This window comes from Suricata suricatta, chromosome 3 (assembly GCF_006229205.1).
Source record: "Suricata suricatta isolate VVHF042 chromosome 3, meerkat_22Aug2017_6uvM2_HiC, whole genome shotgun sequence".
Lineage (NCBI taxonomy): Eukaryota > Metazoa > Chordata > Mammalia > Carnivora > Herpestidae > Suricata > Suricata suricatta.
Genome location: NC_043702.1, coordinates 7,924,302 through 7,934,164, shown reverse-complemented (window position 1 = coordinate 7,934,164; position 9,863 = coordinate 7,924,302). Strand labels below are relative to the sequence as shown.

Genomic DNA, 9,863 nt, shown 5'->3' with positions numbered 1-9,863 from the left:
AGGCGGGGGGCCCGGTGCAGGCGGCCGCCTACTGCCCCGGCCACCCGGCCTCCAGCCTGGCCGTCCAGGCGGCCGCCTGCAGAGCGCTGCAAGCCGCCGGGTCCTCGCGACCAGGTGAGACGACGAGGCCCGGGAGCGGGCGGGCGGCCGGGCGTAGGGGAAGACCCCCAAGTTGGAACTCTTTAGGCCGGCTTCCCTCCAGTGCATCACAGTAAACTGAGGCGGGGGTGGGGCGGGGGAGGAGTGCCTAGCCATAGATAGGTCTTCCAGCTCGTGTGGAGCGGGCCCTGGGCACGGGGTCCAGTCTGTTCCCGGAAGGATCGAGAGAACATAGATCAGGGGCTTGGGAAAGCCGAGCAGGCAAGCTCGAGGCTGGGAAGTTGGAGAAAATATCGGACTGGGCAGGGAGCTGGGGGAGGGGGAGACGGTGAGAAAGCCTCAGGATGCCCGAGTTGTAAGGTGGGAATGGGGACCGAACTGGGACTAGGGGGTTGGCGGTGCCGGGAGCTTCTAGGACGCTATGCAGCTTAGGGATGCGACGGGAGAGGCTCAGTGCGGAAGCGCCACGGCCTTATCATAGGAAGAAAGTGAGGAATCGATGGAAAGGGTGTGAGGGACTGAGGACCCAGATTTTTCTAATCCTCCTTGGCTACCCACTCTGTGCGCCCCCACTGCTGAATTTGTCCCTACATTTTCCTGAAGCGGGCGGAGGGGAGTGAGGGGCTTTTCCCAGCCCCGGTGACCACTGCCCGCAGCAGCAGTGTCAGAATCCCCTCCAGCCTGTGCAGAAGGTTTTACAAGAGCTTTTCTGTCTCAAGATTAAGGACATTAGGTATTTAGCTGGATCTGGAAAGGTGAGAGATGGTAGGATTGTTCTTTGCATTCCCCTTGCCACCCTCACTTTTCCAGCATCTGCGCCACCCAAGCCCTCCAGCTTTCCCTTCTGCTAAAGAGTTCATGAAGACAGAGACTGTGTTCTGCTTCCCCAGACACTGGTGTGTTACCCAGAAACTGGAAAATTCCAGGCTTGCAAGGGGGCAGGTCTTTTCCAACAAGGAGTTATGGGACCTCTGATGTCACAAAATGTCACAGACCTATCAGCTAGCCTGGCTTGCCTGTGTGGAGGCCGTGCATCTCGGCCCTAGAGTTGGCCCAACCTTCCCCTACATGCCTGCAACCCTTTTCTCTTGAATCTGTGAGCTAGCCGGCTAAATTTGAAACTCCACAACCAGTATCCTGGAAGATACGGGGAATGTCCCGAGGTGAGGTGTTATTGTGACTGGTGAGGCCAGCCCCTTCACTCACCCAGCCCCATGGGGCAAAGGGGGGAATTTGCACAACCAAATTTTCTCCCCCTTATGAGCCGGTGCCTAGAAAATTCTGAGTTCTCAGTCTCTTAGCCCTCTTCCATTCTCTGGGAACGACGTTTAATTCCCCACAGCCAAGTGGGCTCTGGCCTCCTGCGTTTTTGTACACATTACAGTTGCCTTGAATGCAGTTGCCTCACATGAAAGCCATCCTCCTCTTCACCTGACCAATCCCATTTCATCTTTTGGGACTGGACTTCCTCTTCCAGGAAGCCTTCCCTGACCCTCCCTACTCCCACTTGTAAATTTGTAAGTGAAACCCCAGAACCCTATGGTTTTGTCACTTTCCCTCGTGAGTTTAATCATCATTATATTCCCATTTCCCAACACCCTGCCTGACATGCAGATTCCTCGTCTCCTTTTACATACTAACACTTAGGAAATCTTAACACTCTGCAAGGTAATCCTTCTCCACTGCTTAAACTCATTTCTACTTTGATAAAAACATACTAAACAACAAAGAAACCTTTCATGACCAAAAGTCATGAGTATGATTGTAACTCATTGTCCACTGATTTCTTCAGGGTTTTTGCAGTGAGTGGCACCATGGATTCATTTGCTAAGGTTTTGCTAGCAAAACTGTGTCTGGCTTTTTACAGTTTTCCAGTCTGTTTCCTCACTGCCTCGTAGCTAGTACACTTTCAGCTTGCCTGCCTTTTGTCAATGATCCTTCCCCTGGTTTATGTTTAATTCAACCGAGGGTCCCAATCCTAATCCAACTAAGCATCCGGTCTCGTTAGGAGTGGGTACAAATTAAGAGTAAATAGGTCCTGAGTAAGGATTTATGAACAGGACATTTTTATGTTCCATTTGGCCTTACTGCAGAGAGGTGGGACTCTCTGAAACTGAGGTGGTACTGTAGAATAAGGAAACTAGACTCAACATGTAATTGCTTTATTGTAATTATCAAAAAAGATTAAATCTATTCCCGTTAAGAAAGAGTTTGAACTGAAACCCAGGGGGGAGAATTTCTGCTCTTTGAGTATTTTCTTTGGTGCTGTGTGATTGTTAGTTTCCTGTCAGTTTCGTTATTCTCTTTCCTGGCACAATTCCTATATCACAGGGTTTGGAGAGGATAAAGTAACATAATATATATAAAGCAATCTTTTGCAAGGGGGCTCAATTTTTTAAGTGTAAAAACCCCACCCCGTTTTATAAATCAAAATCCTTGTTTTGTTTTAGTCGCACAGAAACTAGGGCAGTTAATAATTGAAGCTCTTGGTTTGCTGAACAATCTCAGTCCTGTCAATCCTCACCTGCTGCCTCTGAAACTTTGTGTTCTTTCTCATGGCAGGAGCCTGGGAGAGACCGGGCCTCCCAGCACTGCTGGCGTGCTTTTCTTGGGGTCCCTGGAGCCGGGGAAAGGACCCAGATGCCGCCTCCCCCAGTGACCCAGCTCAGGGTGAGTGTGCTGCCTTCATGGCCTTCTGGACCCTGAGGGCCGGGTGCTTGGGATTATGGGAATGGTCATGTGGTCACGGGGACCTTAGGGACAGAGTGCACGGACACCCATGGAGCACTTGGCGTGTGCGGGGTGTGGAGGTGAGCAAGGTGAGGTGCTCCTTCCATGGGCAACAGGCACACAGGCTCCCCAAAGGGCTCAAGCCCCATGGGTCTCTGACTCATGAAGGCAGCTGGTGCGGGCAGGGCTGCCCTGCGGGTGTCCGCCACGTGCACAGTGGGACACTTGGAGCCCCACACATTCCATCTCCCCTAAGGGTCCAGGGAGTATCAGGAACAAGTGACCATGAAGCTGGGGGTTGGAGATTGTCCTGGGCAGAAATGAGAAGACTTACAGAGGAAGTACTGTGAAGGAAGGCTTGAATGCACAATGTCATGCTCCGAAAAGGAGCCCCTTGATGGGAAAGCGATGGGGGGGGGGGGGGGGGGGGGGGGGGGGGGGGGGGGGGGGGGGGGGGGGGGGGGGGGGGGGGGGGGGGGGGGGGGGGGGGGGGGAGCAGCGGGGAGTGAGGTATGGGAGACTGGTCCGGGCTAAGGCTGAAGAGGAGAGTTTAGACCAAATGGGAAATGGGGCCCTGGACCCAAATGTCTCGGGAATAGTGAGCCTCTGGCCATTTCTGAGCAGGGGTGTCCAGATGAGAGGTGTTTTGGAGAGGTGACAGACCGTGGAACAGTGAGAGACAAGAGGCAGAGCCAGGTAGCAGGGGACTGCCTGGTCCCAGGAGGACCGATGGGCAGCCTGGACCCAACGCCGGCAGTTTGGGAAAGGAGAGGAAGGAATTCAGCCTGAAGCCATTTCTAGGGTAGGATCATCAGGCCGCTAAAGGGGGCAGGAGCGGGAAGACAGTCCTGCCCAGTCCCCGAATGCTCTGTAAGCACTGAGGCTGCTGTGTCAGAGATAGGAAGTACCGGAGGGAGGAAGTTGTAACCAGCTGAATGTATGTGACCCGCACCCCCAAAGTGGACTGAACGGCACAGCTCTGTTACAGAAACAACGGCCAATGTTTTGTTTACTTAAAAAAAAATTTTTTAATGTTTATTTTTAAGAGCGAGGGAGGGGCTGAGAAGGGGACAGAGGATCCCAAGCAGGCTCCGCATTATCAGCGCAGAGCCCCTATGCGGGGCTCGAACTCATGAGCGTGAGATGGTGACCTGAGGCAAAGTGGGACATTTAACTGACTGAGCCGCCCAGGCGCCCCAGGGCCAATACTTTAAAACAAACTTTTATTGTGGGCTTTACGTTCAAAAAATACCATTAGGTGAAGTATCAGCCTTCTACTGGCACAGAACAAGTTACCACAAACTTAGCAGCTTAAAGTAACACCCGTTATTTCTTCACAATTCCCGTGGGTAAGGAGCCTGAACAGGGCTTAGCGGGGCCTTCCGTTCAGGGTCTCCCAAAGCTGCATCAGAGTGTCTGCCAGGCTGTGGTCCTTTCTGGAGCTGGAGTCCTTCAAGCTCACTTTGCTGTGGACAGAATTCACGTCTTTGCTGCTGTAGGACTGAGGCCCCTGCCTTCGGGGGGCTGTTAGCTGGGGCTGTTCTCCACTCTGACAGCTGCACCCCTACATGTCTCTCTACACAGCAACGACTTCTTCAGTTAGCAGGAGACTTTCTAGTCTCCTGTTATGTCACTTAATCATCAAATGTCACCTTTGTCATATACAGTACCCTAATCAAGAGTTTCACAGATCCCACTCACACTCAGAGAAGGAGATCAGACAGGATGGTACACCAAGGGTTGGTCATCTCAGAATTCTGTCTATCACAGGTGAAAGCTCAAAAAAATTGAAAAAGGAAAACAAGTATTACAATCATTTGCTTAATTCTGTCGCTCAGAAGTAACGATGATCTGCATTGTGGTGTAGACCATTCTGTCCATCTACCTATCTGGATCCCCTTGGTTATTTAAATTTTAATAACCACACTTCTATATCATATAGGAATCATCTGCAAAATGCATCAGATATTTAAAACATTTAACTGCAAAAATGTTAACTTCAACCTTTCATCATTTTGGATATTTCTGTGGAAACAAAAGAAAAAAATAGTAAAGCCAAGGAATCCTAAACAATTTTACATAAATCTTGGATAACGTCTCTTTCTGTAGCATATAACACATTTTTAAATTTTTATTTATTTATTTTATTTTGAGAGAGTATGCGCAGCATGTGCGCAGGTGGGGGAGGGCAGGGAGTGAGAGAGAGAGAGAGAGAGAGAGAGAGAGAGAATCCCAAGCAGGCTCTATGCTCAGTGCAGAGTCTGACATGGGGCTCGATCTCACGACCCTGGGTTCATGAACTGATCAAGAGTTGGATGCTCAGCTGACTGAACCACCCAGGCATCCCAACAAGTTTTTTTAAGTTCTATTTGTTTAAGTAATCTCTGCACCCCACTTGGTATTAAAACTCATGACTCTGAAATCCAGAGTCACATGCTCTTCTTTTTTTTTTTAAGTATATTTATTTATTTGGGGGTGGGGGCAGAGAGAAGGGAGAGAGAATTCCAAGCAAGCTCTGTGCAGAGAATACAGAGCCTGATGCAGGGCTCGAACCCATGAACTCAAGATCATGACCTTACCAAAACCAAGAGTTAGATGCTTAACCAACTGAGCTACCCAGGTGCCTCTGTAGCATACAACAATTTATTTACAAATGAAATAATTTACAAATACAACAATTTATTACAAATGAAAATTGCATTCATGGACTATGTGTAGGCAATCGTATAACATATATAATAAATACAGGGTCATACAGACAGACATTTATACATAATGTTTTGGAATCAGCTTCCTTCACAGTAACATATTGTAACTACAATATTCCATGGCAGTGAATACGTATCCACAACGTCTTTTCTCTTTCTGGGGGGATAGTATGTAATTGTAGATTCACGTGCTGTTGAAAGAAATGATACAAAGAAATCCTGTGTACACTTGGCCCAATTTCCCCCAATGGTAACATCTTGTGAAACCCTAGGATAATATTACCACTGGGATATTGACCTTGAAACAATCCACAGATCTTACTCAGCTTCCCCCAGTTTTACTTGTATGTGCGTGTGTGTGCGTGTGTGTGTGTGTGTGTGTATTTAGTTCTATAGAGTTTTATGTATCTTTTTTTAAGGTTTATTTATTTTGAGAGAGAGAGCATGCACGCATATGCATGCGGGGAAGTGGCAGGGGCAAAGAGACAGGGAGAAAGAATCCCAAGCAGGCTCTGTGCTGTCAGTGCAGAGCCCGATGTGGGGCTTGACCCCCCTGAACAATGAGATCATGACCTGAGCCAAAATGAAGAGTTGGATGCTTAACGAACTGAGCCATCTAGGCACTCCTATGCATCATTTTTTTTTAAAAGTTTTATTTTTGAGAGAGTGCAGGTAGGGGAGGGGCAGAGAGAGGGGGACAAAGGATCTGAAGCAGGCTCTGTGCTGACAAGCAGGGAGCCCCATTCAGGGCTCAAACTCACAAACCATGAGATCATGACCTGAGCTGAAGTCAGATGCTCAACTGACTGAGCCACCCAGGCACGTGCTTCATGCATCATTTTTAATCCCTGAATCCCATCATGAGGGCGAGCCATGGTGAACCCATCCCTTGGTTGCACATCAAATCGGTATGTCCGCTTTCAGTTGCAGGTAGAGAAACCCAACAGCAGTGCAGGCATTCAGTATCTCACCTAAAAGACTGTCTAGTGGTAGAATCAGCTTCAGAGCTGGTTCATTCAGGGGCCCAGGTTCTTTCCTTCCCTGCTGGGCTGCCCTCACTGTTGTTTCATCCTTGAGCTGCTAGCAAGAGGGCCGCAGCATCTCCACTAATTATCCCTAATTATTTCCATAGGATAAAATCCTAGAAGTAGAATTGCTGGGTCAAAGGGTATGTACATTTTTTAGGATTTTGATATGTATTTCACTGTGGCTTTTAAGTAGATTTTGGCTGGGGCCAACTCTCTCCCTTTCATTCCTAGCCTAGTCACTCCCAAACTTGACCTTCTGATTGTGTGGTTCCTGCTCTTTGTTCCAGGTCACCTCCGGGACCCCGAGGAGGAGCTGGCACTGACGGCGGCATTTCCCAATGGAGACTGTGAGGACCCCGAGAAGGGGCTGAGAGCTTGTGACGGATTCGTCCACGCTCCGGCTGAGCCCGCTGGAGGCTCGAGATGAAGGCTGACACCCGGCCTGCCTGGGCTCGAACCTGCACTCTGGGGACTGGGACCTTCTCACTGAGCCCCCTTGCCTCCATGGTGACCCTGGAATGGTGGTAACCACAAAGGCCCCCCGACCCCCACCCCGCCAGGGGGCTGCCGCATTGAACCAGCCAGGAAACTTACGTTCCTGGAACCCGCTGCCCCCCCTCACATCTGCTCACTCTCTGGTCATGGTGAGGGTATTTGTTCTTTCTGTACCTCAGTTTCTCTGCCCCGTGGGGACAGATGGCTGTCTACTTTGAGGCTCTGTGGTGCTGTGGCAGCCTGTGGTGCATTTGCACGAGGATCCATCATTTCAAGTGTGACTGGGAGAACTCTGGACCAGAAGTCATCAGATCTGGGGGGAGTGGTCTTGGACATGTCGCTGAACCTTTGCAGTCTTTGTTTCTCAAATACCTGAGGGGGCTATTGGCCCAGGGGCTCTCACCGAAGGGCCAGGCTGCTGCTCTAGGCAGCAGTGGAAACGTGTGTGTGTGTGTGTGTGTGTGTGTGTGTGTGTGTGTGTGTGTGTGTTGGGAGGGTTGCTGTAACTATGAGGTGCCCTTGGTACTTAGTGGGCATCTTACAATGTACAGGACAATCTCCAACAGCAAAGAATTGTTCTGCCCAAATGGCCCATTGTAGCACCTTTGAAAATTCTGAATGAGACAATCCCTTCTCCCCGTGAAAGTCTAGGAAGAGTTCCCCAGAGCAGAGAGGGTTGGGCTTCCTGAGACCCTGGCTCCCAGAGCAAGCCAAAATAAAGACTGCACTGCTGCCCTGGGGCTCTCGGGCCAGAGACAAGACATCCAAGTGCTTTGCATGCCCTCTCTCTTCCTCATGTTGACATTGACTTTCTGTGCCAAATCCTTTGAGAATAAGAACGCTAGGAGCTGCCCAGGGCACCAAACAAGGAAGAGTAGAAATAAGGATATGGGACTCTCTCTGGAGCTCAGGCCCTTGTCCAAGGTCAAAGCAGACCCAGCCCAGAGGTGCCAAGTTCCTGAATCATTTTTTCTCTGTTGGAGTCAGACAGGGTCAATGATGTTCCCTTAAAATCCAGGAAAACCATCTGTTCCTTCTACAAGGAACTCGGCATTACCGCCCTGCCTTTCTCGCCTGCTCCTGGAGTTAATAGTCTTTGGAGTGGCAAGAGCAACCTGATATTCCCTGGTAGGAAGCACTGTCTAAGAGAAGTCGTTAAATTCATTCGTTCGTGCACGATTTGCTCAGCAGGCGTCCAGTGGGGCAGGTTTCTGGCCAGGGTCCGCGAGATGCTGCATGACACCCAGTAGTTCTTTTGGCTTCCATTTCTGGTACCAAATGTGGACTTGTGGTTGAGGGGCTGTATGAGATCAAGGAGGGTCCCTCCTGGCTCTATGCTTCCATTTGTTCTTCATAATAAGCCTAATTCTACCCCTCTCTGCCTCACGGGCACAGTGTGAGGGCAGACAAGGTGACATCTTATTTGGGACTTGGTTATCAGCAGGTGTCATTTTAATAATCCAAGGCTGTCTCACTGATAATGGGCCCCGCTGACCTCCTTCTCCGCAAGAATGAACTCAATGAATTAACTTTTGATTTTGTTTTAAAATGGGGAGACTGGTATTTTTGAAGCTGCTATATTTTTCTATTTCTCTGTTAATTTTTTTGTAATAATCAGGTTGGAATTTTATATCTTAGTGGGAGGAGGGGAGCGTTTATTAAGTTAGGAAGTTATCAAAGGCAGAAGTTATAAGGCAGCATAGCAGCCTGTGCTGTGCTCAAAAGCCTTTTGTATTTGTTCACAATATTTGAGACTTGAGAGATTGCACATATAAAAGCTAGTTTTGCAGGGTGGAGGAAGGGCCATGCCGTCATCTCCAGTTTTCTGCTATCCCTCTCCCCTGATTGGAGGCCCCCTCCCACCCATCTACACCCCGCACACACTGCACGTCACTCATGTATGCCACCTGCCTGATCCTGGAGGACATATGAGTTTTGCAAGCCTGTGGCGTAGAGGGTGGCTTACCTATGATTTTTTTCATTGCTTTCAGTATCTCTGGTGAATAGTTGAAGAGAGAAGGTCTTTACTGAGATTTGTGTCCTGCCTCCCAACGGATAAATACGACTGAGATCCTTCCAGGTCTAGCTGGCTTCCTTGACACAGGGCTAAGATAAGCACTGTCCTTTTACGAACAGTCTAGTTGATATTTTCTAGCAGACAGAAGAGTTAGGTGCTGGAAGGGATGACCTTGGTGGTAGATCTCTTCCAAGAACTCTTCCAAAGCATGAAGATTGGGATGGGCCTGAGAATAGAGGCTCCAGATTAGGTCAGTGGTACCAGGAGCCATTGGCGAAGACTTCCGGTCAAGTCACGGTCTGGACCGTTGGGTATTAATCCTTCTAATATGGCAGTAATTGTGCTGCTTCTGACTGGAATCCATAAGTCCTTATATCTAATAAAACCAAACCGTACCTCCTTGCTGTCTAATCAAAACCAGAGTGGATCTTCCCTTTCATTTTCATAAGGAGTTCCTTGCAAGGGCCCCTGGGAGTGGGCGCAGAGCCTCTGGGCAGAGGGTGGGAACTTCTGGAATAGTTTGGCCTGAAAGACTTCCGGCGCTGCCCTGGGTCACACCTCCACCCCCCTGTTGGCTAGAATTGGAAAATCTATAGCTGGAAAGTAAATATTTGAAACGACATTTCTTACAAGATAGCATTTAGCTTGGTATTTAACAGGATGTGTGTGCATTATGAGCATGTTTAACGAGATCAAATGTCCTTGCCTGAGTCTCAGAGAGCCCTTTATCATTTGTGTCGTGGTTTGTATAATTCAGCTCAAAGGATTTGTCTCCAAGACTTACCA

At 49.2% G+C, this 9,863-nt stretch overlaps 1 protein-coding gene across 1 annotated transcript in view; it reads left to right on the top strand.

Annotated features, from left to right (window-relative positions):
• The window catches only part of C3H2orf72 (chromosome 3 C2orf72 homolog), a 9,763-nt gene extending 269 nt beyond the window's left edge, over positions 1-9,494 (top strand). Inside the window, exons 2-4 of the mRNA XM_029932871.1 lie at positions 3-114; positions 2,662-2,769; positions 6,853-9,494. Coding sequence (XP_029788731.1) covers positions 3-114; positions 2,662-2,769; positions 6,853-6,992 — 360 coding nt within the window. The 3' untranslated portion in view covers positions 6,993-9,494. The remainder of the gene's footprint in view (positions 1-2; positions 115-2,661; positions 2,770-6,852) is intronic.
• The last annotated feature ends 369 nt before the right edge of the window (positions 9,495-9,863 follow it).